This window comes from Mauremys reevesii, linkage group 5, assembly GCF_016161935.1.
Source record: "Mauremys reevesii isolate NIE-2019 linkage group 5, ASM1616193v1, whole genome shotgun sequence".
Classification (NCBI taxonomy): domain Eukaryota; kingdom Metazoa; phylum Chordata; order Testudines; family Geoemydidae; genus Mauremys; species Mauremys reevesii.
In genome coordinates, this window is record NC_052627.1 from 24,783,668 (window position 1) to 24,808,685 (window position 25,018).

At 41.8% G+C, this 25,018-nt stretch overlaps 1 protein-coding gene across 9 annotated transcripts in view; it reads left to right on the forward strand.

The window, feature by feature from the left end:
• Positions 1-25,018, forward strand: part of GRID2 (glutamate ionotropic receptor delta type subunit 2) — a 1,020,962-nt gene that overhangs the window by 914,698 nt on the left and 81,246 nt on the right. For 7 of the 9 annotated variants that reach the window (XM_039542696.1, XM_039542702.1, XM_039542707.1 and 4 more), the window contains one exon: positions 6,987-7,153. In XM_039542696.1, the coding sequence (XP_039398630.1) occupies positions 6,987-7,153 (167 nt within the window). Of the gene's footprint in view, positions 1-6,986; positions 7,154-23,720; positions 23,929-25,018 lie in introns of those variants that run through there. The other 2 variants (XM_039542703.1, XM_039542704.1) reach the window with 2 other exon arrangements.

Below are 25,018 nucleotides of genomic sequence, written 5' to 3' on the forward strand. Positions count from 1 at the left end.
ACTGGGGTGTGCTACCCCCTCACTGCTAAAGAGAGTCTTGTCTGTCTTTCTTGCTCATATTATGCCTTTAAGTACATTGGGAGCAGGCTGAGCCAGCCCACCACAGGAAGAGCTCTGGGATGGATTGTACTGACAGCTCCCAGGTTCAGTACTACACTATCCTTTAGGCTATAACTTCATCTTTTCCCCACTGCTCCCTGGCCCCCTTGAGATGATTTGCAACCCCAGTGGAGTTCAGAGGGGGAAATTCCTTCACATCCCCAAACCCCAGGTCATGAAGGGTGTGAAAGAGAGTTCCTTGCACCCTGTCCTCCTCCCCCTATCCTTGTATATTCATGCAAAGCTCCATGGACAATCTGGTTCCCTCTCTGCTCCAAAATCTTTAGTTGTTGAAAAGAAGAAAATTCCTCCAGCTCTACAGCATTAAACAAAAAATGTTCCTCTCCAGCCCTTGTGTGTTTAGTCCAGAGGAGATTGATTATGCATGTGAAAGAAGAGCCGTTTGTACACTACATCTCTCAAACAAAAATCTATCATGGCATGCTTCAGTAGTTTTTAATTGTAAACAGTCTTTACAAATATTATCTACATTGTCAAGCTCTGATCTAAATGATGTAATGACATGGTGTAATTTAATATGCTGACTTGGGTTTTAATCTTCTTTTGGGCTGCCTAGCCCCAGATGGCCTCTTTATGTTCTGTTTACTTTTTACTTAGCTATTATTTATTACCGTTGTCTCTGTATGTCTAGTGAATTCATCTCAATTTTACAATGTGATTGCCTAGTATGATATAGAAATGCAGAATGGAACCAGGGAGAGGAGTCAGGAGAAAAGTATCATGACTTCTCCGAGCACCCAGAGAGACCAATGGGATAGCAAGTCAGTGAAGAATCTAGTAGAGCTGACACGAAAATTTTTGACACAACATTTTACATTGGGAAAAAGCAGATTTGTCCAAACTGAAAGTCTTTGTGGAAAGGTGTCGTTCCTAATAAATTTCCCATTTCAAAACAATTTTGAAGAGTTTCAAAATTATTTAAATGTCGCATTTTGACATTTTCAAAATAAAAAAAATGTTTTGGGTCAAAATGACTTTCCATTTAATAACATAAGCTAATTATTAAAGAAAGTCTTAGACTTTTCATCCTGATTTGAATTGAGGATGTTTTTCAAAATCTCAAATTCTCACAAGATAGGAAAACCATTTCCTACCAGGCTCTAGGATTTTATCTGGCAGTCTCATTGCTGGATCAGTTAGTTAAAACAACTGCTGGACTTGCAGTTTTGGTGGTGGTATCATCACTGGAAAGTGGCAGGGAGGGAGATGGAGGATGTGAACAATCAGAGAAAAGGCAACAAACCCAAACTCCACAAGAGAAATAGGGAGCACAAGAACAGTCGCTAACAAGGTTTTTACCCCTAGTGTTCAAATGTGGTTTAGCATTTCTTGAACCTGAAAATTCCAGTGGTAACTCATGAAAGAGTTTATGCTAGGGAAGTACTTTTACTGTTTATAGGCTGCAGCAATTAGAGGGTAACAGAATCACATGCACTTTTAGAGATGACAGATCTGTACTTTGTTTTGTATTTAACCACTCAAGGAGAACAGAATCACATACATTTGAGCAAGTCTGACATTCCATCCAGTTGAGGAAAGTGGTGCACCTATACACTGCAGGGGGACAAATTTAGGATAACATAAATTATATCCTGAGAGTATGCATGAGACTGAGGAGAATATGTGGGAAAGGAAAAGAAAGGCATTTGAAGTTCCCTGGATGGTAAAAAGATATTAAGCAGAAGTTAGTGCCCTGGATGAATGCAGTGTAATTTTCTTTGGATGCAGTACCTCCAATGGAGTAGTATAGATGGAACTGGTAGCACCACATGTTAAGTTTGGCTGACACTTCCCCTTATAAATTCTTGTCTTCAGTTGTTTATAACTGACAAATTTTAACCATTTGGGATGATATTTTCCATGATGTGGTCTGCCTCGGGCTGAATGTTTTTGGAAAATTTCAGCCAAAAACATGTCAGCTATTTCCAAGAGCAAGGTTAGAGAAAAATACATTGTTTTGCCTAAGGTCAAAAATTTTAATGATGTTTTCTTTGAAAAGCTGTAGTGCTCCTGTGCTTTGGAGGAGGGACTTCAAAATTTGGTACGGCTGTAACCTTTGTGTCAGGAATGTGTCTTTTGCCATCTCTATGAAAACTTACCCAAATTTTCCAAGTTATAAGCCTTTAAAAAAAATTAAGTTTGTATATGCTCAGTAGAGACTTGCTAGAGCTTTGCAGACTAAATTCCCTGAAAATTCCATCTGCACTGGGCATGCTCCAGCCCAGGGCTGAGCAGGACTTTCCCTGCAGTTTCAGCTCTGAGCTACCACAGGCCAGGCACCAGAACTGAAAACAGGGAGCCTGTCTCTCCTGTGCTCTCAAGGCCTCTGCTGTTTGACCCAAGCAGCTTGGAGGTAGAAGATGCCTTATACAAAACAGAAGGGGCAAGAGCTGGATGGGGTTGGGAGAGTAGATTGGGACAAAGTGCTGGTGTGGGGAAAGATAGTGGACGTGGAGTCTGGTGAGGGGAAGGGAAATGGGGTCTGGGAGTTGGAGTGAGGGGAAACTGGGAGTTGGAGACTGACTAGTCAGTGAGACTGAGACCTGGGGTGGGGGAGACTGGAGCGGGTTAGGCAAGCAGATTGGGACAGTAAGAAAGAGCAAAACTGGGTGATGGGGAGTCAGTGGGTGGTAGACTGACATCAGAGGAGCAGCTGGGAGGAGATTGGGACTGTCTGGGCAAGGAGATTGGAACTGTGAACCAGTGAGGCAAGAGGAAAGAAGTGTGTGGGGTAGGGGAGACAGACTGACAGAGGAACTGTGAGGTGGAGGATGAGGAGATACTGGCATTGGGATGAGGCATGTAAGAAGGAAGATTGGGACTGGGAGGCAGTGAGGATAGTGAACATAAATGGGGGTGGGGAAGAGAGGCTGGGAGAGGAGCTGGGGCAGGGCACTGGGACTATCTGCGCAAGGGGATTTGTGGGGGATAAGGAATTAAGCGGTGGGAGGGGGAACTGGTATTGGTTGGGCAAGGAGACTGGGAATGGGAAGAATGGAATGAGAGTAGGGGAGACGGGGACTGGGAAGAAGAGTCCAGAAGGGGAGAGTAGAACCTGCTGTGCAAGAGGCTGGAACTGGAAGCAGAAGCCTGAGGAGGAGAGATTGGGACTGGCTAGATAAGGAGACTGGAAAAAAGATCCAGGAATGGGGAAGAGACAGGACTGGGACGGGACCAGGTTGGAGGGCATGGGACAGAATCAGTCCAGCTTGGGGGCATGGGGATAACAGTAGGTGTCCACTACGGCTGTGGTTCTCAACCTGTTTGGGCTCAGAACCCATTTGGACTGTCACGAGCCAGAGACCTCAGAGAAGCCCACAGACCTGATGAGAGACACCCCCATAGGAGTCTGTCAGAGGGCTGGGATGGGGGCTCAGAGCTAAGATTCCAGATTCTAAGACCAAATGTGAGCAGTTTGGGAACCCCCGCCCCTTTGGCAACTGGGGGGAGGGGTAGTGAGCCAAGCCACTCCCCCAAAACATAATTCCTTCCTGGGGGACAGAGGGCAAGGGGTGGGAGGGATTTGGGGTGCTGGAGCTGAATTGAGGAGATCGTGGGCACTGGGTATAGTGCGGAAGCAGATGGTGGTTTGAGGGTTGCTGAGGAACAAACTGAGGGACAGAGGGGTGTGGCAGTGAAGTGGGAGACTGGGGAAAGGATATGGAGGCAGAGAGGTCGGGGGCAGGTGGCAAGCTGATAGCTCCCCCCAAAAAGCACACAGACCCCACACGTGATCCATAGGGAGCAGAGGGTAAAGGGATGGGGGATTTGGGTTCCTGTGGGATATGTGTGGGGGCTGGGGAAAAGGAGTTGGGGGCAGAAGGAGCTGGAGGTTGCAGTAGGGGAAGATCTGGGGTGCTGGTGGCCAAGATGGATGGTATGACAGAGGGAGAGTCACACAGCGTTGGGACTGGAGATATGTCAGGGGGCCCAAGCTGGGGGGTACGACAGGGGGCATGGAAGATGGGGTATCACCCGGCTGCGGGGCAGAGGATATGTCAGAGAACCAGTACTTACTGGGAAATGTAACACCAATCACTACCTCCCGTCTCCTCTCTTGCGAAGCTGGCTGGGTTTGGCTCCCAGCTTCAGGCATTGACCTAATGGTGGGGCTGGCCCGGCCAAATTTGTGAGAGTGGTATTGGGACTTGGTGCATGGGGTCACAGCACCACTTACTCAGATTTAGCCAGGCTGGCCCCTACCATCATGATGTAAGGGTGGCTGGGCCATATCTGAGTGGCACTGTGACCCTGTGAATCAGTTCGCAACTCCTGGAGCAGGGAGCTGAGCAAAGCCAGCTCTGTGATCCTTTGACACATTCTGGGGACCCAGTTTTGAGTCATGATCCAAGTGGAGAAACCCTGCATTAGAGCAAAATCCCTTCCAGCCCCTGGAATGGAATCCCAACATTTCTGAGTTTCATCATTCCTCTGCTCAGCAAATATCTGGGAATCCCATTGGCAAGTGCATGTCTCCTCTTTCTCTAGCACTAACCCACGTAGCAATAATAGGTTACTCCTTTAAGCCAAGTGGCAAGGGCCAGTACAGTGGATCTAAAAGTGCCAACCCTGCTAATGAACCATGTGGGTGTCAATATGATGCCACATGATGGAATTTCTGGGACAGGGTTCAGTTGGCTTTTTTAAAAGCCTAGGAGACTACACACAAAAAGAAGGCAACCTTATGTCTGGCATTTCCTAACTTCTGAGTGTTTGACTTTATAACCTTAGTAATGATCTTTCACATAGTTTGTGTGTGTAATTTAATGTAGGAAGTTACTATACTGGTGGATATGATGTGGGATGTATCCTCTCCTTATAGGAGTAATGCTTGTGTTTAGATACTATGGTCTTCTTTACATCCCAAAATTGTAGCAGTTTAATTTAAATCAGGGTTTGTTTGGGTTTTTTTGTTTGGTTGGTTTTTTTACCATTTTAATTAAACAGGTGCAAACCCCCTTATTTTGGTCTAAATGAGGATTAGTTAAATATTTTCCTAATTTATTTAGGTAAACCAGAATAAACCCAGTATAAATAAGAATAGCCATGCAGCTTTAAGTTCAGCTGCTGCTATGTTCTTGTGTACCCAGGCACTAGGATCAATTCATTATATGGACCCAGCTGAGGGATGAGACAGAATGTATGTAGGTAAAGCTAATTATATTACGTGTGCCAGTGCCATTTACCTCTTGGATAAGTGGGCCACCTTCTATTAATAGTGCTGCTGCTGTGAGGAGTGATCTGTCCTGGCAGATGAACAAAGTTTTTGGATGGCAATTACAATTGCAGATTCACTCACAATTGTGGTGATTCACGTCTACTAGTGCAAGTGCTTCACACAGACAACAAAAGTGCATAAAGTAATGCCAGAAACACCAGGGCTAGTCAACGATACTTCCGAGAGCGCCACCACCCTGGATGATAAAATAATCTTCAGAAAAACAATCATTTAATTGTTTGGCTAAAACTCTGAGCAAGAAAGCTATGTTAACACAGCTGCAATCAGTAGTAAAATAGGCTGCATGAACTGCCCATGTAAGATTTGCCTACAACCTAGCAGTTTCGACAGCAGGGTGGGCAAGGCACATAATTTTTCATTAGTAATAACTTAAGGAAGAAATCTTTCCATTAGTGTGGTCTAAGTGGAGCTTTCATTGGAATGGTATTGCGATATGCCAGTCATGGTCAGTCTTGACAATGAAACACAGCTGCTACTGTGTGTGTGTATTGTTTTGTTTTTCATTTTTTTTTTTTAAATGCAGGAAAAATATATCTGTAGAGCAATGCTTCTTTTTAGAAGAGTCTTGTCTTTTGGGTCACTGAAGCAAATTTTCTATCTAGATACTTATGTGGTTCCAATCACCATAGCCTCTGAGCACCTCACAAATATTAATAAATTTATTCTCATGGTATCCTTCTGAAGCAGGGAATTGCCATTTTACAGATATGGAATTAAGACAGAGATAAATAGCCAGATTTTCAAAAGTGCTCAGGACCCTGCAGCTCCCTTTGAGCACTTTTGAAAATCTGGCCACTCAATGTTGGTGCGTAAATGAGAGTAGTGCTTTTTTGAAAATCTGTTACCAAGTGACATGTCTAAGGTCATATATGGAATCAGTGGCAGAGCTGAGAATTGATGACAGATCTTCTCAGTCTCAATCCATGCCTTCACCATAAAATGATCCTTTCACCAGGACCAGAGGGTTGGTAAAAGGGTGAAGGGAGTAAAATAGGCACTACACTGATTCTCTCTCACGCATGCATATCTACACTGTGTGAATTTAGCACAGGTGAAAGGTGCCCAATTGATAGCCCTGGGGACTGAAGTCCTCCATTTATACACTGAACAGGAAGAGTATTAGCTTATCCCAAATTCTCCACCCACATGCCTCATCCCTGAGGGCAAATTGTTTTCAGTTCACATTCAATTCCTAGCATGCCTGCTGCATCTACAAAAAAAAGCATCAACCAGCATCAGCTGTGGTAGTGGTTTTGGGGATATGGACACTTAACTGCTGGAAACTGGACTGAAACCTCAACATTTTTTTTAATCACACAGCCTTCAGATGCAGGGCCGGCTCCAGGATTTTTGCTGCCCCAAGTGGCGTGGGGGGGGTCGCAATCGGCAGAAGCTCCACTGTGCCACTTTCTTCTTCTGCGGCAGGTCCTTCCCTCCGAGAGGGACCGAGGGACCAGCCGCTGAAGAGCCTGACGTGCCGCTCCTTCCCCTTGGCTGCCCCAAGCACCTGCTTGCTGAGCTGGTGCCTGGAGCCGGCCCTGTTCAGATGGTAACAAGTTTTGGTCACAACTGCCTTGTTTTGGAGCTGACAAGCTGTAGCCTTAAGGTCTTCTTCTATTTGCTACAGGTGAAATATGGGAACTACGCCTTTGTTTGGGATGCAGCAGTTCTGGAATACGTGGCCATCAATGATCCAGACTGCTCCTTTTACACAGTTGGGAACACTGTCGCAGACAGGGGATATGGAATTGCACTCCAGCATGGCAGCCCCTACAGAGATGTCTTCTCGCAAAGGTAAGATTCAGGAGAGGATGGAATAGGGATTAAGAGAAGATATCTCTTAGCTCTGGAACCATTTCTAGTTGCATTTTCTTTGGGAGAAAAACTTCCTGTTATTGCTGCTGTCTATGCCTTGATTTTGTACATATGCATTTACTTACATTGGGAATGTACGAAAAACAGAAAAATGCCCCACTTTGCGAAAAGGAATGAAAAAAGACACTGGTGTCATCTGGCCTTACATCATCAAACATATCATTGAAGCAGGTAACTGTCAATTGCATATTCTGGTATTTTATGCTGAAGTTGATTATTCATTCCTCTAGCAGTCTCATTAAAATACTTAGTTTTGCTTTAGTTGCTTTCACTCCTCCTGAGACACATCAGAGAGTTGCACTGAACTTTATTGGCAGCAAAAAAAGATTTGTGGAACTTATGTTATGTGGATAGCCAGTTCCCACACTCAATGCTTTTGAGATGATGTCCCCTCCCCCAAAAGAGTTACAAGCCTTTTCTAAGGAGAGAAAATTGTGTAAGAAAGTTCCGAGGTTTTTCCAAAGCTTACTCAACCTTTTGGAGCTGCAAAAGTGAGATCTCTAGTGAGATTTCTGGTACTTATTGCTTTTGATCAGACCAGAAATACCAACAGAATTGTCTTTATTGTGCTTTCTCAGCATTCAGTGTTGACTCAAAATTGCAGATGCATGTGAAATGGAAAAAAATCCAACAATAATGAACAAACATACTTTTATAAACCACAGGAAAGCTTTATTTTGTATCCAGTTTGAATTTTGGATGAAGGTCTGAGTGAATTATATGGTTCCTATTTATTCCCAACCCTATTGCTAAGTATTTGCACTTAAGGCAAGTGACAAAATTTCACACTTGCTTTGTCGGAACTTCTTCTGTGTGGCTGTCATATTGGATATCCTTCATTATGTCATATGAATATGTTTCATTCAGGCTTGTGCTCCTTGTGTTCACTTTCTTTGAATATTCAGACTATTCAGATACTGGCACAAATATCTGCAGAAAGCAAATGTCAGAGTTATGATATTGAATATTCACAGGACTGAATTTTAAATTCTCCTGTCCAAGTAATTGTGCCAGAATTGTGCTTGTGCATTTGTCATCACAGGGGGAAAAAAACAACCAGAAATAATGCTATGTGACTTATCTGACCAGTTACAGCTAAGCAGCACAGTTTGATTTTTAAATATTTGCATTCACGTAATAGAGTATAATATTAAAAAGATGGTTGTTGAATTATTTCAAGTAATACGTAAATTCAAGGAAATCATTATCTGCTCACAGATATTGTATGAGCAGAAAGGGACTAATATTCAGTGAATATGTTACTGATTGGGAACTATTTGCCTGACTTGTGCTCTGAGATAAACTTTAACAAAAATCTAAAAGTTTACATAAGTGATGAAGTTAAAATGCATTGAGTTATATATTTGAGTGTGTGTGTGTGTGTGTGTGTGTATTTTTTTGCTTGCTTATTTTGCATAGTGTATATCAAGCGAACAATGCTGGAGTCCTAGATATTTTCTGCTGCACTTACATGTCATGTTTACTGAAAGTTTTTGACAAGCAGCTCCCTATAATGTTGTTTATATAATGTTCTCTCTCTCTCTCCATACATACATACATACATATGGGTTTTGACAAGCAACTCCCTATACGTATGTGTGTGTGTTTGTGTGTATATTATAGGGAGTTGCTTGTCAAAACTCATATATATAGGAGTTGCTTGTCAAAAATATTGAAACAGTCAGTGAACATGACCATGTAAGCACAGCAGAAAATATCTAGGACTCTCACATTGTTCACTCGATATACACTATGCAAAATAAGCAAGCAAAAATCCTTCCTATAATCTTTCCAAGGAACATTCCCAGCCATCTAAGCTCTGGAACAGCGACATAGAGAGGGAAGAGTGATGTGATCAGGTGCCATTCAGGGTCTTAAGTCATCTTGTTCTGAGCATTAGCCACATGAGTTTGATTTTAAGAAATGGAAACAGAGAGAAGCTGGAGACCAAGAATGAAATCCTGATCCCACTGAAGTCACTAGGAATTTTGCCCAGTCCTGTACATGAAGGTTTTGATATCTTCAGTTCAAGAGTGATATATATGTATAAAATAGAAATAGTATTTTCATTTAATTAATAGTAACTATAATTTTGTTACTGATACAATAATAGCTTCTGCAAGCAGGGATATACTTGCAAGGCATATCAGTCCCCATGGTATTAGACATGATCACCACTAGAATTAAGAAAAAAAATCCCCCACCCCCATGGTACAGTATTGAACAAATAGGGAGGCTTGGTTATGCCTTCATCTGAAGCATTGACATTCACTGTGCAGGTCTGACAGTTCTAAGTAAAGTACAGTTTTATTTTGTCTCAGAATTGCAGCATTTCAGTATATTATTATGAAGGCATATGTAAGGAGAAAGAAGCATAAAAACTTGCACTTATGTAGCACCTTTTATCTGAGGATTTTTGAAGCACTGTATAAATAATAGCATTCCTCTGAGAAAAGAAAGGACATTTCCCCTTAATACATGGGTAAAGTGGGGCACAAGGGGGGTAAAGTGGGGCACAAGGGGAGTTAAGTGACTTTCCTAAGGTCACAATTTGTCAGTGGCAGAGTCAGGAATATAGAACCCAGCATTCTTGATTTTCAGTCCTCTGCTCTAATACTCTAACACAGCATGGGAGAGTAGGTGGATGGATAATTTATGAGATCTCTAGAGTCTGGGGAGTCTGAACTGGTATTATGCAATTTTAGCACTAATGAGCAAAAAACTGATTATATCATCAGGACTGATGACTGACCAGAAGGGACATGACCCCATGCACCTAGGTGGGCCAGAATGTGCCTGTCAGGGCAGTACTGGTGAACAATTTAGAGAGTTAGATTATGTATGCCCTGAAAACCTATGTGATCTCCCTTTTTAAATAACTTTCTATTTCTTCGTTATGAGATTCTGTGACAGGGAAGCTGGCCCTCTAGGGGTCAAGGGCTCAGCCTACCTCTGACAGGCTCCACAAGTGGGAATAAGGCAGCTGAGTTCACCTCTGAGTAGTTAACTCACTGAGTAACTGGGAGGCATTTAATTAGGCAGGGAAGGCCCTGCACATGACTAAAGCCTAATTCTGTGTGAGGGTGAACTCCTGAGGAGATAGGAAGCTGCCAGAGAGATTGCAGAGAGAGAAGACTCCTCCAGCAGATAGGAGAAGCTGTCAGAGAAGCCACCAGTTGAAAGAGGGAGAAGCAGGGCAGGGGAAGCCTACAGAAGAGGAGAGGTAGGAAGTAGCTCAGAGAGCAGCATGAGAAGGATTGGTTCTGACTGTTCCAAACAAGGGCCCTGAGGTGGAACCTGGTGGAGGGGGACGGGGAGCTGGGTCCCCATACCTATTCCCACCAGGAACTCTGGAGACAAATTATTTCAACCCAGGAGACCTAGGGTTCTCTAGCTTCCTGAAGGGGGCAGAGGTGATTACTAACGTGACCAGAGGGCTGGGTCACAACAGGGACTTGACAAACACAGAATTGAAAGTCGCAGCATAAAGGGGACCCTCTTATATTCCATTGTTAATTACTTCTGTCAATTTAAATTTAAGCATTTGAGAGGGGAACAGTACTTAAGAAACAGACGCCATGAAGAGAGAGCTTGCTTACATGGCAGGTTTTTCAAAGGTCTCTTAGTACTGTTTATCATGACTACTATCATGAGTATTTTACAAATCACCCTTGCTTCTCTTTCTAATGGGAAGGATGAATAATCATCTGTTGCAGCAATCTATATTCTAGACAGAAGGAAATAAGTTTTGCCGGGTGGAATTAGCAAATGTTCATATGACTATTTCAAATTCCTTAATGTTATAGGGTATCCATTTGAAATGTATTGGCATTTCCTGCTCTCTCCTGGGCTAGTCGTATTTATGTGAAAATGCAGGTCTCTGCATTTATGAAATATCCATATTCTGTATAGCGCCATCAGCTGAACAGTGTTGAATTCCTAGAGTGCAGCTGTATAAGGTCTTGCAAGATGACCAAAAACAAAAATTAAAAAAAAAAATCCTTGATCTCAACCCAGGGAGCATGAGCAGCACAGGGCTCATTGTTACCTTTTCAGAACAGGAAACACCCAGCATAGGAGATTCCCCATAACAAGGGGGAGAGAAAAAGATCCCCAGGTACCCAAGAGGCCAGATGATGACCACTCCCCCTCTGCTCTCAAGGGCTGTAGATCATGATTCACAGCTCGGCACTTGAAGTCAAAAGGAGACTGTGGTAACTTTCAGATACTTAGGATGTGCTGGCATGCTCTTCTCCAAGGTGTCCACAGGGTAAGACACGTGGAGAAGGCTAAAACGTTCAGGGAATTTAATGACCTACACCTGCTCTGTGAACTATCACAATCTCTGTTCTCTAGAGCAGAATCACTCACCTAGCCAGTTCCCCTTCACCTCCCAGTATTGTTATGTTTTTACATAGTAAAGTTAATTGATAGCAGGTCTAATGCATTTGTCATCTAGAGCTGCAAACACTTCATCTCAAAATCTTTCAACAACATAAAATTCTCTGATGTAACTTCCTGCAATAGTTGGGCCTGACGTGTGGTCCCATCCTATTATAGTGTCTTGTCTCAAATGGTTTGATTGAGACCAAAAGACTCTTGGGACAGCCCCCAACCAAGAACACAGTGACACTCTAAGGTGACAATGGAACTGCTGTGTGGATACATTCATATCATGTTAAGGCTTGGTCTACACATACAGATGCAGCAGTTTAACTAACGATGTGACTTTTAAGTTGATTTAGTTAAATAGGTGCAAAATTCTATGTGGATGTACTTGCATCCGTTTAGTTTATTGTTCATAAATTTACAGGCACAAGCTAACCTCATGTAATTAGTTTTAAACTGATATAAGTGTGTCCACACAGAAGTTTTCCTTAATTTAACTAAATCAGTTTAAAATAACACCATTGCAAGTTTGTGCATAGACAACACCTAGCAGAGGATACAGTAATTAAACCCACATTCTGAAACCTTCATATCAATAGCCTCTCTAACTACTTTTTTTAACTAACAGATTTTAAAAAAGCCAGAGTAAAACAAAATATTAGATATTCTTTTGAAATTCAGCAGATTTAAGCATTTGGGGCTGAAAAAAATCTTTTGGCTTTCAGCACAGTGTAGAAATTGCAAACAGTATATAAGAAACGTAAGTCTGCTCTAAGTGGAATATCAAAATGTCTTCAAATAAGCATTTTTGTGGTATTATTTATTAAAATAAAAGGGTAAAAACTGGACACTTTAGAAAAAGAAGCAATTGGTCTTTCAATCTACGTATAGACTTTTTGTTATAAGCTGAAACAAAAATATGAACAGTAAGGCTTCTAAAAATTTAATGAGACTTTTTTAGCTGTATTCACATATGAAGGGAACCACTCAGGGTCTCAAATAGACATTGTGACCACTGTCTGTATAATTGTATCTCTGAAACCAGTTGCTTCCACTCCATCTAGAATTCAGATACAATGTAATTGTATCAAAATAATAGTGAAATCTTTCTAAGAAAGATTTGAATAATGGACCTTGCAGCTTGTCTCAATGACTTCATAATCACTTGGCAGATTTTGACAAATACTCCTGTCCATGCCATTAGACAACAAATCAATGTGCTCAGGTAAGTTAGAATAACTATTTTTTTTGCCATTAATAGATGACCTTCTATGCACTAGCAGCCATGTGGGCACCACACTAGAGGTCATTTTTTGAAAGTAATGACAGAGGCTTTAATACTGTGAACTACTGAATGCTACAGGAAAAGTTCCAAGAGGATGTGTCCCTTGGTTCAGTAGGAACTGTGTGCTGACATGCGATATGACACCTATTAAGAACTCTCTTCAATCCTGAGCCTTAAATCCTCCATTGCGCTCCTGGGAGGTATAAAAATAATTGTAAATTCTATCAGGATATGTCATAGAAGTCTATATTTCCCATGGCGCTACAGCAGTTGTTCAGTTCTGAGCACGTGGTGTCTATTGTTGGTCAAGAATAAGGCAACACCTAAACGGTCTGTTCTCATTCACATCTCCACTTTTCCTATTACACTCAGATTTTCAGTTCTGTGTTAGGATCCAAACCATAGATGTTGTTAGAGAGAGAAAAGGTAAATTTTTTATAAGCTTCAGAGGCCAGTGGCCTGATTTTCACTGAGGTAATTGGGAGCTGTCAGTGCTCAACGCCTCTGAAAATCAAGTGTTAGAGGGCTTTCCCTTCACCCCCACCCCCAGTTCTTGTCATGCAGCCAGAAAGCAGACAAGTCTGAAATGCAGGCAACACGATGTTTATTGGGGTTAATTCCAAACAAACATATCCATAGCTCTACACGATGGCAGAGTCTGTTTCCTAATGATCTGTTCCCAGCTCTGATGCTGCAGAGCATTGTCTCTGTCCACATTCCCACCTCCTCCTCCTCAGCAGACCCAAATATACCTGTAGTGCATGCCCCTAGTCACACCCCTTATGTTCTGTTTTGGAGGGTCATGAGTCTGGGGTCTTCGTCCCACCTCTTTTGTATTCCATGGGAGGGGTAGGGGGTGAGGTTGTGCTCTGGCCAAGGCCAGGCTTTTCTTTGGCTTTTAATGTTTTTCTGCCTTTCCCCCATCCCCCTCCTAACTGGTTGCTTAACCTTGGCTTGAGAGAAGAGCCAGGCAGCCTTCCAGTCTATGCTCATATATTATACTCACACCATACCCTGTAATACTTTAGCTGTGCTCTGTTTATTATCTCTTTCTCATTGTACTAACAAGCCCATCTGGCTGGGCAGAAGCAACACAGTGTTGTTATTGTTTGTTTTTAAGACATATTAGTAAGGATTTGAGTATCAAAAGTCAAACCCAAAATTCTATTTCAGGCTGACAAACAAGACTATATACTAACATCAAGCCACAATTGTTTCGTATTTTTCATACACAATAAGCATGTGTTCCTGTTTGTTTAAGCAACTTTACTTTGAGGTGAAGGGAAACAATGTAAGAACAAAGGTAAAGTCACCATCAGAAAGCACAGCGTGTCACTCCTCTGTAGCATGCAGGGTCAGCTGTGCCTTGCAGAATGACAACTGCCTCAGCAAACGTCTGGACACTTAAAGTTGTAAACACAGAAAACAAGATCATAACAATTGCATGTATTATACTCATGAATTCAGAGGAGAAGTTCTTGGCACACGGAGCTTCAGTATTGCTACTTTGGAAACCTACCATACAGCTTACCAGAAATGATGAAAAGTCATGATGAATTAATGGCTCAGAAGGTGAATGCAGTTCCCTTTTTTTTACAATTATAAACAAAAGAAATAGAGACTGGTAGTGATTTTCCTGGTGCCAGCTTCAAAGCTTTGCTTCATGTACCTCATTCATCATGCTTTCAAGAATCCAAATTTCAGATGCATAGGAGAGAACCAGGCTTGTATGTGCAGCATACTTCCTAACACGTCTGGTGTAGCTTTTGGCTGTGCTCACAGCAGCTGGTTCTCTCTTCTGTCATTTTTATCACTTCAGTAAACCCACGGGTCTCAGAAAGTCTCTGCCCTGTCATGGGTAGAGATGTGTTATATAGGAAGCCTTTAAAGTAAATTCCAGTTAAAGTCTCCACCTCTGAAAATGTCACCCTCTCTCCATGCTGCTCCAGCAGACCTCTGACCCTAGATGAAAAGGAGGGCTGCTATATTCTGTATACCTAGTCTCTGTGTCAGTGGATCTAGCCCAGTGGCCCAGGACCAAAAGTGGAACTATGAAAAGAGCTTATAGTCTCATCCCAATAAAATACCTTACCAGCAAAAACCTATCATTGTGCCCTTTACAGCCCCACCTCAAGCAATCCATCTTCCTCCTCCCACCTCTCCACATAAGTGTCCTCCTTCTCTTCCTTACAGAGAACCTCTGACCCGCAAGTTTACAATACAGCCTTACAAGTTAAACCAATACTCCCCATAGTAGCGTATCACCAAAAATAATAACCTCCCATAATAATTATTATGAAGACAGACCCTCACTATCCTAGGGAAGCTTTGTCTTGCCACATCCCACCCCACTGCATGACCAAGGTGGAATGCCCCAGGGAGTTCTACACTGTCTAGAAAGGAGTTGCCTGGCTTATTATCTGTCTGCACCTCCCCTGCTGCGTGCAGCTGGTGATGGTGGTACAGCAAAGCATGCTTTTCTTACAGTTGTCCTGAAGGGGTTAAATTAGGCTAGGAAGGGGGCCAGTTAACGAGAGGCCACAGTTGAGGGGTATCAGGTGGCTTCAGTAATCCCGTGCCTGAATAATGAGGAAGCCCAGCTGAGGAGGAAGGGACTGGGCTGGGTATAGAAAGACAGGAAGTTGATAGTAGAGCGGGGGCTGCAGGGAAATAGTCAGCAGCTACTCCCTGAGTGATGGGAGGTGTGTTTGGGGGTTACAGAGCAAAGGTAACTCCCTTAGAGGAGGAAGTTTTGGGGCTGGCAAACCTGCAGAAGTGGAAAGTTAGGAAAGGCTCAGGGAAGAGGCAGTAAAATCCAGAATGGAACAGACCTTGGCTGCTGATGAGGGTCTCTGAGCTGGGACCTGAATTAGAGGGTGGGCCCAGGTTCCTCTACTAGCCACACGGGAAGTGGACCAGCTGGGCAGTGGATGGGAAGAGGGCCTGAGCCCATTTGTAAGAAGAGACTTTACTACCATGGAAGGGAGGACACATGTGACTTACCCAGGGGGCTAAGCCATGAACACAGGGCATCGTGCCTCGCTGAGAGCCAGGAAGAGAAGGCAGAGCTTGTGGTGAGAGGTGGAAAGGAGGTGGTGAACCTGGAATCGGCTAATCCACAGAATGACCAGGAGGAACTGCTCTAGCAGTGAGCAGATTCCCTGACAAGGGGTTAGAAAACTAACTGTATTGGTTCTGCCTACACTGCCCTCTGTTGGATGGTACTGATGCTTGTGGGGCTCAAGTTAGATATATAATAAAGGTTGAAATAAATTGAACCACAAATAGAAACACGGCTAAAAGTCTAAGGCAGCTTTTTGCTTTATTATTAATTGGTGGAGGAGGGGTTAAAAGATTCTGATGCAGCTGAGCTGCAGATGGCGCATGATGAGACAGTCTTGGGGAAAGGCACAGGAGCTTTCTTAATACAGTGTGCCATTTCAAGGAAGCTGGTCACAGATAAATCACAAAACAACTACACAGTTCAGCATGATAGGCAGTTTTCGTTCAATAGATGCCCCAGGCTAGAATGTCAGAGGGATTCTGCAGGTTGGAACTGAAGTGCAATGCAAGAGCCATGTATGAAAGCTTGTACATCCCCTGCCTACACTGAGCATGGTCCAAGTTATTGTAGTAATCCCTCGTCTTCATGATAGCACTTCATTCACAGTTATAAAAAGAAAAACTGGTTATGCAAATTGAATCCCCACTGATTGTGTAAGCCACTGCAAAGAAGCACTCTATTTTGTATGTATTAAAGTTGACGGTATACCCACTAAACTATGTCTTACTAATTAGCTTCTTTTTTTTTGCCTTAAGCAACTGAGTTTTGACAAGTAAAGGGCCAAATTTTGCCCTCAAATGTACAAGCAGTTCCCACGGAAGTCAGATAGCTGTGTACTAATCCAAAGTCGTGAAAATACTATATTGCATTCCTCACATTATAATGTTATATTGGCAGTTTTTATATATCCATCACTTAAAAGTGCTCAGTTGTAAATTCAAATAACAGTAAAACTAAAGTATATTCCAGCATATTGCTACCCTCAGTGATCTTTTCTTGTTTTGTATTTGTAACTGGTACAGAAGTTGGATTTCGGGTAGCTTAGAACCAAACTTTCGTGTAACGGACTGGCAGTGTTTGTTTGAAACAGCCAGCCCAGTTAACATATGTTGATGCTGATGGGAGCAGGGTAATGAGGGTTCTGCCAACTCAGTGAAGCAGATGAGCAGGATGTAAGAGAGATGGGAGTTGCTCTTTGGGGAAGAATAGAGAGGATCTGGAGTATGGCCTGAGCAGTCCTGAAGAAGGAACATAAGGAGCAGGCAAACCTGGGGAGAAAGCTTGAGCTAAACTTGTATTATTGTTAATCCTTGTTCATAGGATGAAATCCAGGAAAGGGGGTGAGGTTTTTTTTAGTTGAGGTAGTGTGGGAATCTTGTATGCAACAAGTTGAGGGAGGTTTTAAAATAGCACAAGCTTTGTTTTTAGTGGCTGCTTTCTCTTCCTTAGTTCTTGCTTGCCACATATACAGGGCCGCCGAGAGCGGGTTCAGGCCCCAGTGAAAAAAATTTTTCAGGCCCCCCAGCAAGGGCAAACCAGCTAAACAGGGCCGATGAAGCCAGGCCCTGGGCCCCCTTCCGGACCACCGGCCCCCGGTAATTTGTACTGGCTTCCTCCCACTCTCGTCAGGCCTGTCTAAAGGAAGAAATGAAGTGTGTTAGAGCTGGTTTTAAACACATTTTAACACCAGTTCAGGCTAATGCAGTTTATCTTGCCAATGTGGATGGGATGTTAGCTGTACTTTTAAGTCCCTACTAGTGGTGTTTAGGAAGGCCATTTTATTTGCAAACATTAATGAAATCAATACACAATAATTTGAGATTTTGCTGGACAATAGAACCATTCTTAAGTGAATTTTTCATTCAAGAATGGTCCAATTTTCCAGCAAAAACGCTTCACAATCTTTTGCAGGTTTTCTTGCAAAATCAGATCATTTTTTGAAAAAAATGAAAGGCAATGTGAAAAACCTCTAATTGTAGGCTTTCAAAACTTAGTTCCTGTGTAGGCCCTGATCGTGTGGTCAGATTTACCCAGACAGACCTTTGCTCTCATAATTTCAGTGGGGCTCAGTGAAGGTGTGAGGACCTGCTCTTGTGGATCAGTTTTCAAGATTTGTTGGTCCCAGTCTGTACCATGGTTTTAATATACTACTTCAGTGCTAGATGAGCCATGTTAGCCCAAACTGGTTTTAAAACCAGGATCAGACCCAGTTTCACTAATGATTTTTGTGCCCAGTGTAAACCAAGGCCTTAGTCCCATTTGTGTTGACTCTGATGTCTTTTATAAAAACTAAGTGACTTTTCCATTCCCACATTTTGCTCCTGAACATGACTTGGTTCTGCTTCATGACTAAGTGCAGGCACACACACAAAAGGATACAGCCGAGCAGAACTGTACTCACTGCTTTATTCATAAAACACTTTGCAGAGTGCCTTTAGTAATTTGCCATTGTAACTGCTTGCACATAGAGCTTTCAGTGCAATACTCTGACACTGTATTTAGTTCATACTTGGACTGCTCAGCTAAAAAATCCATTTGTATGCATTTATTCTGCTTCACATATTATGTTATCAGTCACTTTCAATATTTCAAAGTCACAGCAGTCTTTTTCTGACACACATTTGTCAGAATGAACTGCATTGATTGCTGTTATTACAGACTGCAGTTCCTGAGTAAGGGAAATGGCTTATATAGTGCCAGAATATTGAAATTGCCTGATAAAACAATAGATAAAACAGAATACATGAATATAAATGGACACTTTAAATGGACAGCAAAGAAATGCAAGTTTATAAAGCCAGCATCTGAAATTCAAAAACTCATGAAGAGAAATGTAATTAATTTTTTTAAGTAGTTATCCAGTGTACTGGAAATCACTCTGCCCCATTGCATATCAGCTAGCTACTGAGGTATTTCTTTCTTAGGCTTTCTGATAATCAGGCACTTCAAAAGTTTCTTCTAATGGATACCATCATGTGAAAGAATTTTGGTAATCAGCTGATTGCAGAGCACTCTAGGCCTATCCAGAAAAGCACTTAAGCATAATGTTAACTTTAAGTTCCAGTGACCCTGAGTAGCTAGGCATGTAAGCAGGTACCTAATCAGGTGATTAAAGTTGGACACATGCTTAAGTACTGTTCTAGATGGGACCAGAGTGTGCTGTACCTTGCAGAACTGAGCCATGAGGAAGCATACTGGTTTAGGCAGAAAACAGTCTCTTTTCTTTTATTGTAATTAATGTTGTAATTTTATAGCTGTTGCTGTTTTCAATTAAAAAACTGTTTATGAGCAAACTGCACAGCAGAGAAGAAAATATGCCACTTAAAATTGAAATAAATTATCATGCTATTATAAATTACTACACATCAGGGTGCTCCCCACAAATCACAAATATTTGATTTCAAAACAAATATGAAAAGGCAAAACAGTGTTAGTGTTGTCGGAGAAAAACTCAGTTCTCGCTTTTTGTTTGGGTGCAGCAGAGTCAGATACTTTATTCTGTTTAGCAGCTACAGCAGGGAGAGAGTGCACTAGGACATAGGGTCTTCCCTTCCTAGACAGGTCTCTCAACAGGTAAACAATTACAGCATTTATATTTATATTGTTACAGACAATAATAAGCAACAGCTGCATTTTGTTTATACATAGGTCATCCTGATATCTTGTTTTTCTCACTTAAGAGACTCCAGTCTACGTTTCGTATTATCTACACAAGGTCGAAAAACAACTTCTCACACAGTTCTTTTCCACTCGCCTCACACAATCCTCGCTTCTACAAATCTCGCGTTATTAGGGTTACAGCTAGCCTGACTCTGGCTAACAGAGACTGTCATGCATTAAGATCCCCTACAAATCCCTGTCAGTTATTTCTCTACTTCCACAGTGTCTGCAAGTTCACAGAAGTGAGTTCCAAGTGTCACTAAGTACAGCCTCGGTGTCACAATGTCTAACACCTACCGGAACTAATAAGAAAGATACGCTGATGTGTGTATAATTCACAAAATCTGTATTAAGACAACATGTAGTGTGAACCATAAAAGCAAGGAAAGTCACAGTTAAGAATTAAACCCCCTAAACCTGAGTACCCAAGAGGAAGGCAGAAGAATAATAACCAGGGTGTTTTTCACCCTTGTGAGTAAGTATTAGACACTCCCTCCTCAACTGTGAACGTCTTGGCTTTTCTTGAGTCTAACTCCTCCAGCTATTTTGCATGTGGTATTTCTGGGAGAGTAACTGGAGGTTTTTGTAGGGGCCAGCTGCAGGACAGAGCCCAAAGTTAGCTATGGACTCTGTATGTTATTTTTTAATATTATGCTAATTTTCTTGTTAGGAGATTTTAGTTAATTGGTGATGGATCTGCAGCTTATGGAATTATTTCAGATTTACACTAGTTAAACTGACAGTAGAATTTAATCCTATAAATACATTTTTGACATCAGTTAGATTTAAGCATCAAGATTAAGGTCCCCATGAGACAGGGACTTTATATTTTATTGCATATGAAGTACCTGTAGTAATTTATAAACTATAATTGTCCTTCATCAGTGCACAATATAAAGATATATTTTAGGTATTTATAGTAATTACATCAAAGATTTACTCAGTGAAATTCTGCTCTCAATTACACTAGTGTAAAATTGGAGTAAGTCTGTTGTTATTTGTAGAAGCAGCTAGAGGCAAGCAGCTAGATCAGGTCCCAGTACTAGGTGTTGTATGCACACGTAGTAAGAAGCAATCCTTGCTGAAATTAGCTTACAATCTAAATAGAAAAGACAAAGGAATAATAATATTGTTGTCATTTCCATTTTCTAGATCAAGGAACCGAGGCCCAGAGAGATTAAGGTCACACAAGTAATCTGTGCCAGAGCCAGGGATTGAACCCAGAGCTTGAGTCCTGTGGCTTTTTTTGCAAATGTGAAATAACATGCAATAAAATGTAAAAACAACTTGTAAAACTTACCCCACAGCAGCTCCTTGTGACTCCTCTCCCATGAAGCTGGGCCTGGCTGCCTGCTGCTGAAGGCATTGTGACCTGCACACGGACTCACAGTGCTGCTCATCATGAAGGGGATGGCCAGATCAAATCTGAGTGGCACTGTGACTCCATGCACCAGGTTGTGAAGCCACTCCCTCAAATTTGGACTCCTTTGTCATGATGGAGGGATGGCTGGGCCAAACCTGAGTGGTTCTGCAACCCCATTTATGAGGTCACAATGGTGGTGGGGTGGGGGCTGTGGGATAGGAGCTGCCACTGCTGGGTGAGTTTAGGAAGGGTCTCACTCTGCAAGGCCCTCCAACCCACTCAGGGGCAGGGGCTGATTCAATCCCTCAGGACTTTCCACAATAAAATGAAATAAAAGTAATTACCTTACCTTAGACCTTAGCCCATCCCGTGCCTTGCTGCACATTGGGCTACCCACATTTGCCATCCTTGCCTGTCAACTGCCCTTCTCCCCAAATCTTCCCATTTCCTCTTGAGGTGCTTGATGTCATTCAGAACTGTTCGTTTTCATGGTATTCCTCATTTTATTCTTGCATTTTCTGGCTTCCATTCAAGGGCTATTTGGTAAGCATTCTTTTTCCATTCTCAGCATGTGTCCCAGCCACTGATGTCATCTTCTGTAGATTATTTGTGAGGGTAATTTTTCTGACTTCTTTGTTCGTCTTCCTATCTCTATATGTTATTCCCAATATTCTTCTCAGACATTTGTGATGAAATGCATCCAGCTTTTGCATATCTTTCTTGGTAAGTTGCCATGTCTCATTGCTATATGTTGTGATGGCAATAACACATTCAGTTTTGTCTTGAGGGAGATGTTTTTGAGTTGCCAGATGGTTTTGAGCCTTCCAAATGCAGTATTTCCCTTCCTGATCCCTTCTTCTTATTTCCTTGGAACTAGTACCATCTTGGCTGATGATACTTCCAAGATATGTAAAATTGTTCACCTTCTCCATTTTCTCTTCTTCAGTTTTGATGTCTGTCCCAGTAGTCAGGTTAATGGGGACATTACATTTCTTTGCATTGTATCTCAAACCTATCTTCTCCATTACTTCTTTTACTTGGTTTGTGCATTTTTGTAGTCCATTGGCATCTTCATTGATAAGTATCAGAGGGGTAGCTGTGTTAGTCTGGATCTGTAAAAGCAGCAAAGAATCCTGTGGCACCTTATAGACTAACAGACGTTTTGGAGCTTGAGCTTTCGTGGGTGAATACTTGCATCCAACGAAGTGGGTATTCACCCACGAAAGCTCATGCTCCAAAACGTCTGTTAGTCTATAAGGTGCCACAGGATTCTTTGCTGCTTTCATTGATAAGAGTGATGTCGTCAGCAAAGTCTAGATCAAATAGCCTTGAATTGTTCCATTTTAGGCCATATGTATCACTGTTGCATTGTTTTAATCCATAGTCGATGACTAGCATAAACAAAAAAGGAGACAGGTGTAAGTCAGGGGTGCAACAAGTCTTGATGCTGAATGGCTTACTCAATCCATTTTCGATTTTAATGCAGTATTTTGAGTTGGCGTAGAATGCCTTCATAATGTTAGTTAATTGTGTTGGAATTCCAAATTCCACAATACTCCACATTGTTTCTCTGTTTACACTATTGAATGCCTTTTGAAAGTCCACAAAATTGATGGCAAGACTGCGTTGGAATTCAATTGTGTTCTCAGTAATCCGTCTCAGGGTTTACTGCACGATCTCCCTTGTCTAAATCCAGATTGTTGTTCACGTAAGATGGTATCCATCTTTCCTTTCATTCTGTTAAGGAGGACTGCTGCTAATACGTTTCCTGTGACAGACAGAAGTGTTATTCCCCTGCAATTTGAACAATTGTTTAGCTCACCTTTCTTTGGTAACTTGATTATGATACTGAGGGTCCATTCTTCTGGCACTTTCTCCTCCGTCCATATTTTGTTGCACAGTGAACAGATGACTGATTCCACATCTTTGCCTCCATATTTAAGCATCTCAGGATGAATGCCATCCAAACCAGGTGCCTTGTTGTTTTTCAGCTTCTGCAGTGCTTTTTTTTTTTTTTAAACTACTTTGATTTTTACCTCAGATACAGGGCCGGTTCAGGCTTTTTTGCCGCCACAAGCGGCGAAGGGGGGGCGGAGGGGAGCTACGATCAGCGGCACTTCGGTGGCAGCTCAACCACGCAGCTTCATTCCTTGGCGGCAATTCAGCAGTGGGTCCTTTGGTCTGAGAGGGACTGAGGGACCTGCTGCCAAATTGCCGCCGAAGACACAGACCTGCCGCCTCAAGCACCTGTTTTGTTCGCTGGTGCCTGGAGCTGTCCCTGTTCAGATACTGGGATAACTTCTTGTATGCATGGAAGAAAAAATATGAATGAAACATGGATACAAGTCAAGCTAAGTGCAAACTATTATGATTCTTTACTGTCCTCCTAAATCAAAAAATGTCCCCAATGTTCACTTTTTTTAAAAAATAAACCTGCTCTCAGTTATATTTCAAATAAAATCATTGCTTCTTGAATGTAAGGGGTTTTAACAGAACTGACAGATCTTTAACTTGAGGTGGAAATACTACTGATGTATATAAATACATTGCTGTGCTGGATGTTTTATATTCTTTGCTCACTCCAATATATAGCTCTGAAGTTTATATAGACAGCTTTCATCTTAAGACAAGAAGTAAAATAACAATAATAGCACTCCCATAGCAATTTTCATCCAGAGATCTTCAAGTGATTTACACATGAGGGTGTCATTACTCTATTTTACAGATGGGGAAACTGAGGCAAGGAGCTGAAGTGACATACCCACAGTCACCCATGAGGTCAATGACAGACCAAGATGTTCTGACTCCAAATCTAATGCCCTCTCCACTTCAGTGGATTTCATGTTCCCACTCTTAATCCAAATTTATTAAATCAATTTTTCACTCGATTCTGAGGCCAACTTCCAAAGGTGCAAGAAATTTGTTTTAAAATGGCTATGAGTTAAGGACTGTTCTCTCCTTTAGCTTCTGTATTACTGTGTGTGCTACAATAGGTTGGTGAGATTAAGGGAGACATCTGCAGGCAGAGTGTGAAATTAGATATAGTCTAGACATATCCTCAACAAAGTTTTCAATTGGAGTTTCAGTTCCTTTCCTTTTATTTGTTGAAACTTAGTTACCTAAGTAACTCATGAGAGCTGGATGTCATGGATAGTTTTTAATGGCAAAATTGATGACAATGTATGAGGTTTTTACTCTTTCTTACTATGACTTACATTGAAGGTTTGATAATGACTTTACTGTTTATTTGCTGCTTATTAACTCTAATATATTCTCTATCGACATAGGTGTCCTTTCAGAAAGCACAACACAGATTGGTCCCTGGAAAATTATTTCACTATCAAAATGGTATAGCTATGTTCCTTTTGGTACACCACAAGCCAAGCTGTCATTTACTATGCTACATTTTAAAATTAATTCAACACAGTTGGTTGTTCAAGTACAAGCTTTCCCATTCTCAGACATATTTCAATACACACTTCTATCTCTTTCCATGAATATAAAAATAAAAGCGTAATCTGTAGTCCCCTTCATCATGTAGCCAAAGATAAGCACTTTTCTAAAATGTTTAAATATACAGGCCCCTAGACTGCTGATATAGAGATAGCCAGCCCTTAACATTTTGAATTATCACAGTATTAAATCTCAATGATTGTGTGTATTATCTTTGTAAATAGCATGGCATCCTTATTCACTAGCAGAATTGCTGCTGATCTGGCCTGCTGTATTGGTTTTGATAAAGATCACAGTTGGTTTCTATCTTGAGGTGAGCTTTTTTTTTTAAAAAAGTCCCATTTGTAGTGTTCACAAGTGAGTGAATTGCTGAAAGCTTGCACTTTTTTCCTGTCTGGTGACTTATTACCGCCAGATATAGTACACCACCATTATTGCTGATATAACCATCAATAAGCCAAACCAATGTGCTCTTTCACCAGCTTCTAGACTTCCTAAGCATCTTCCTTTATCACTAGTCACAATTCAAGTATTACATTTGCACAAGGAAAAAAACTAGTGTCTTTTTTT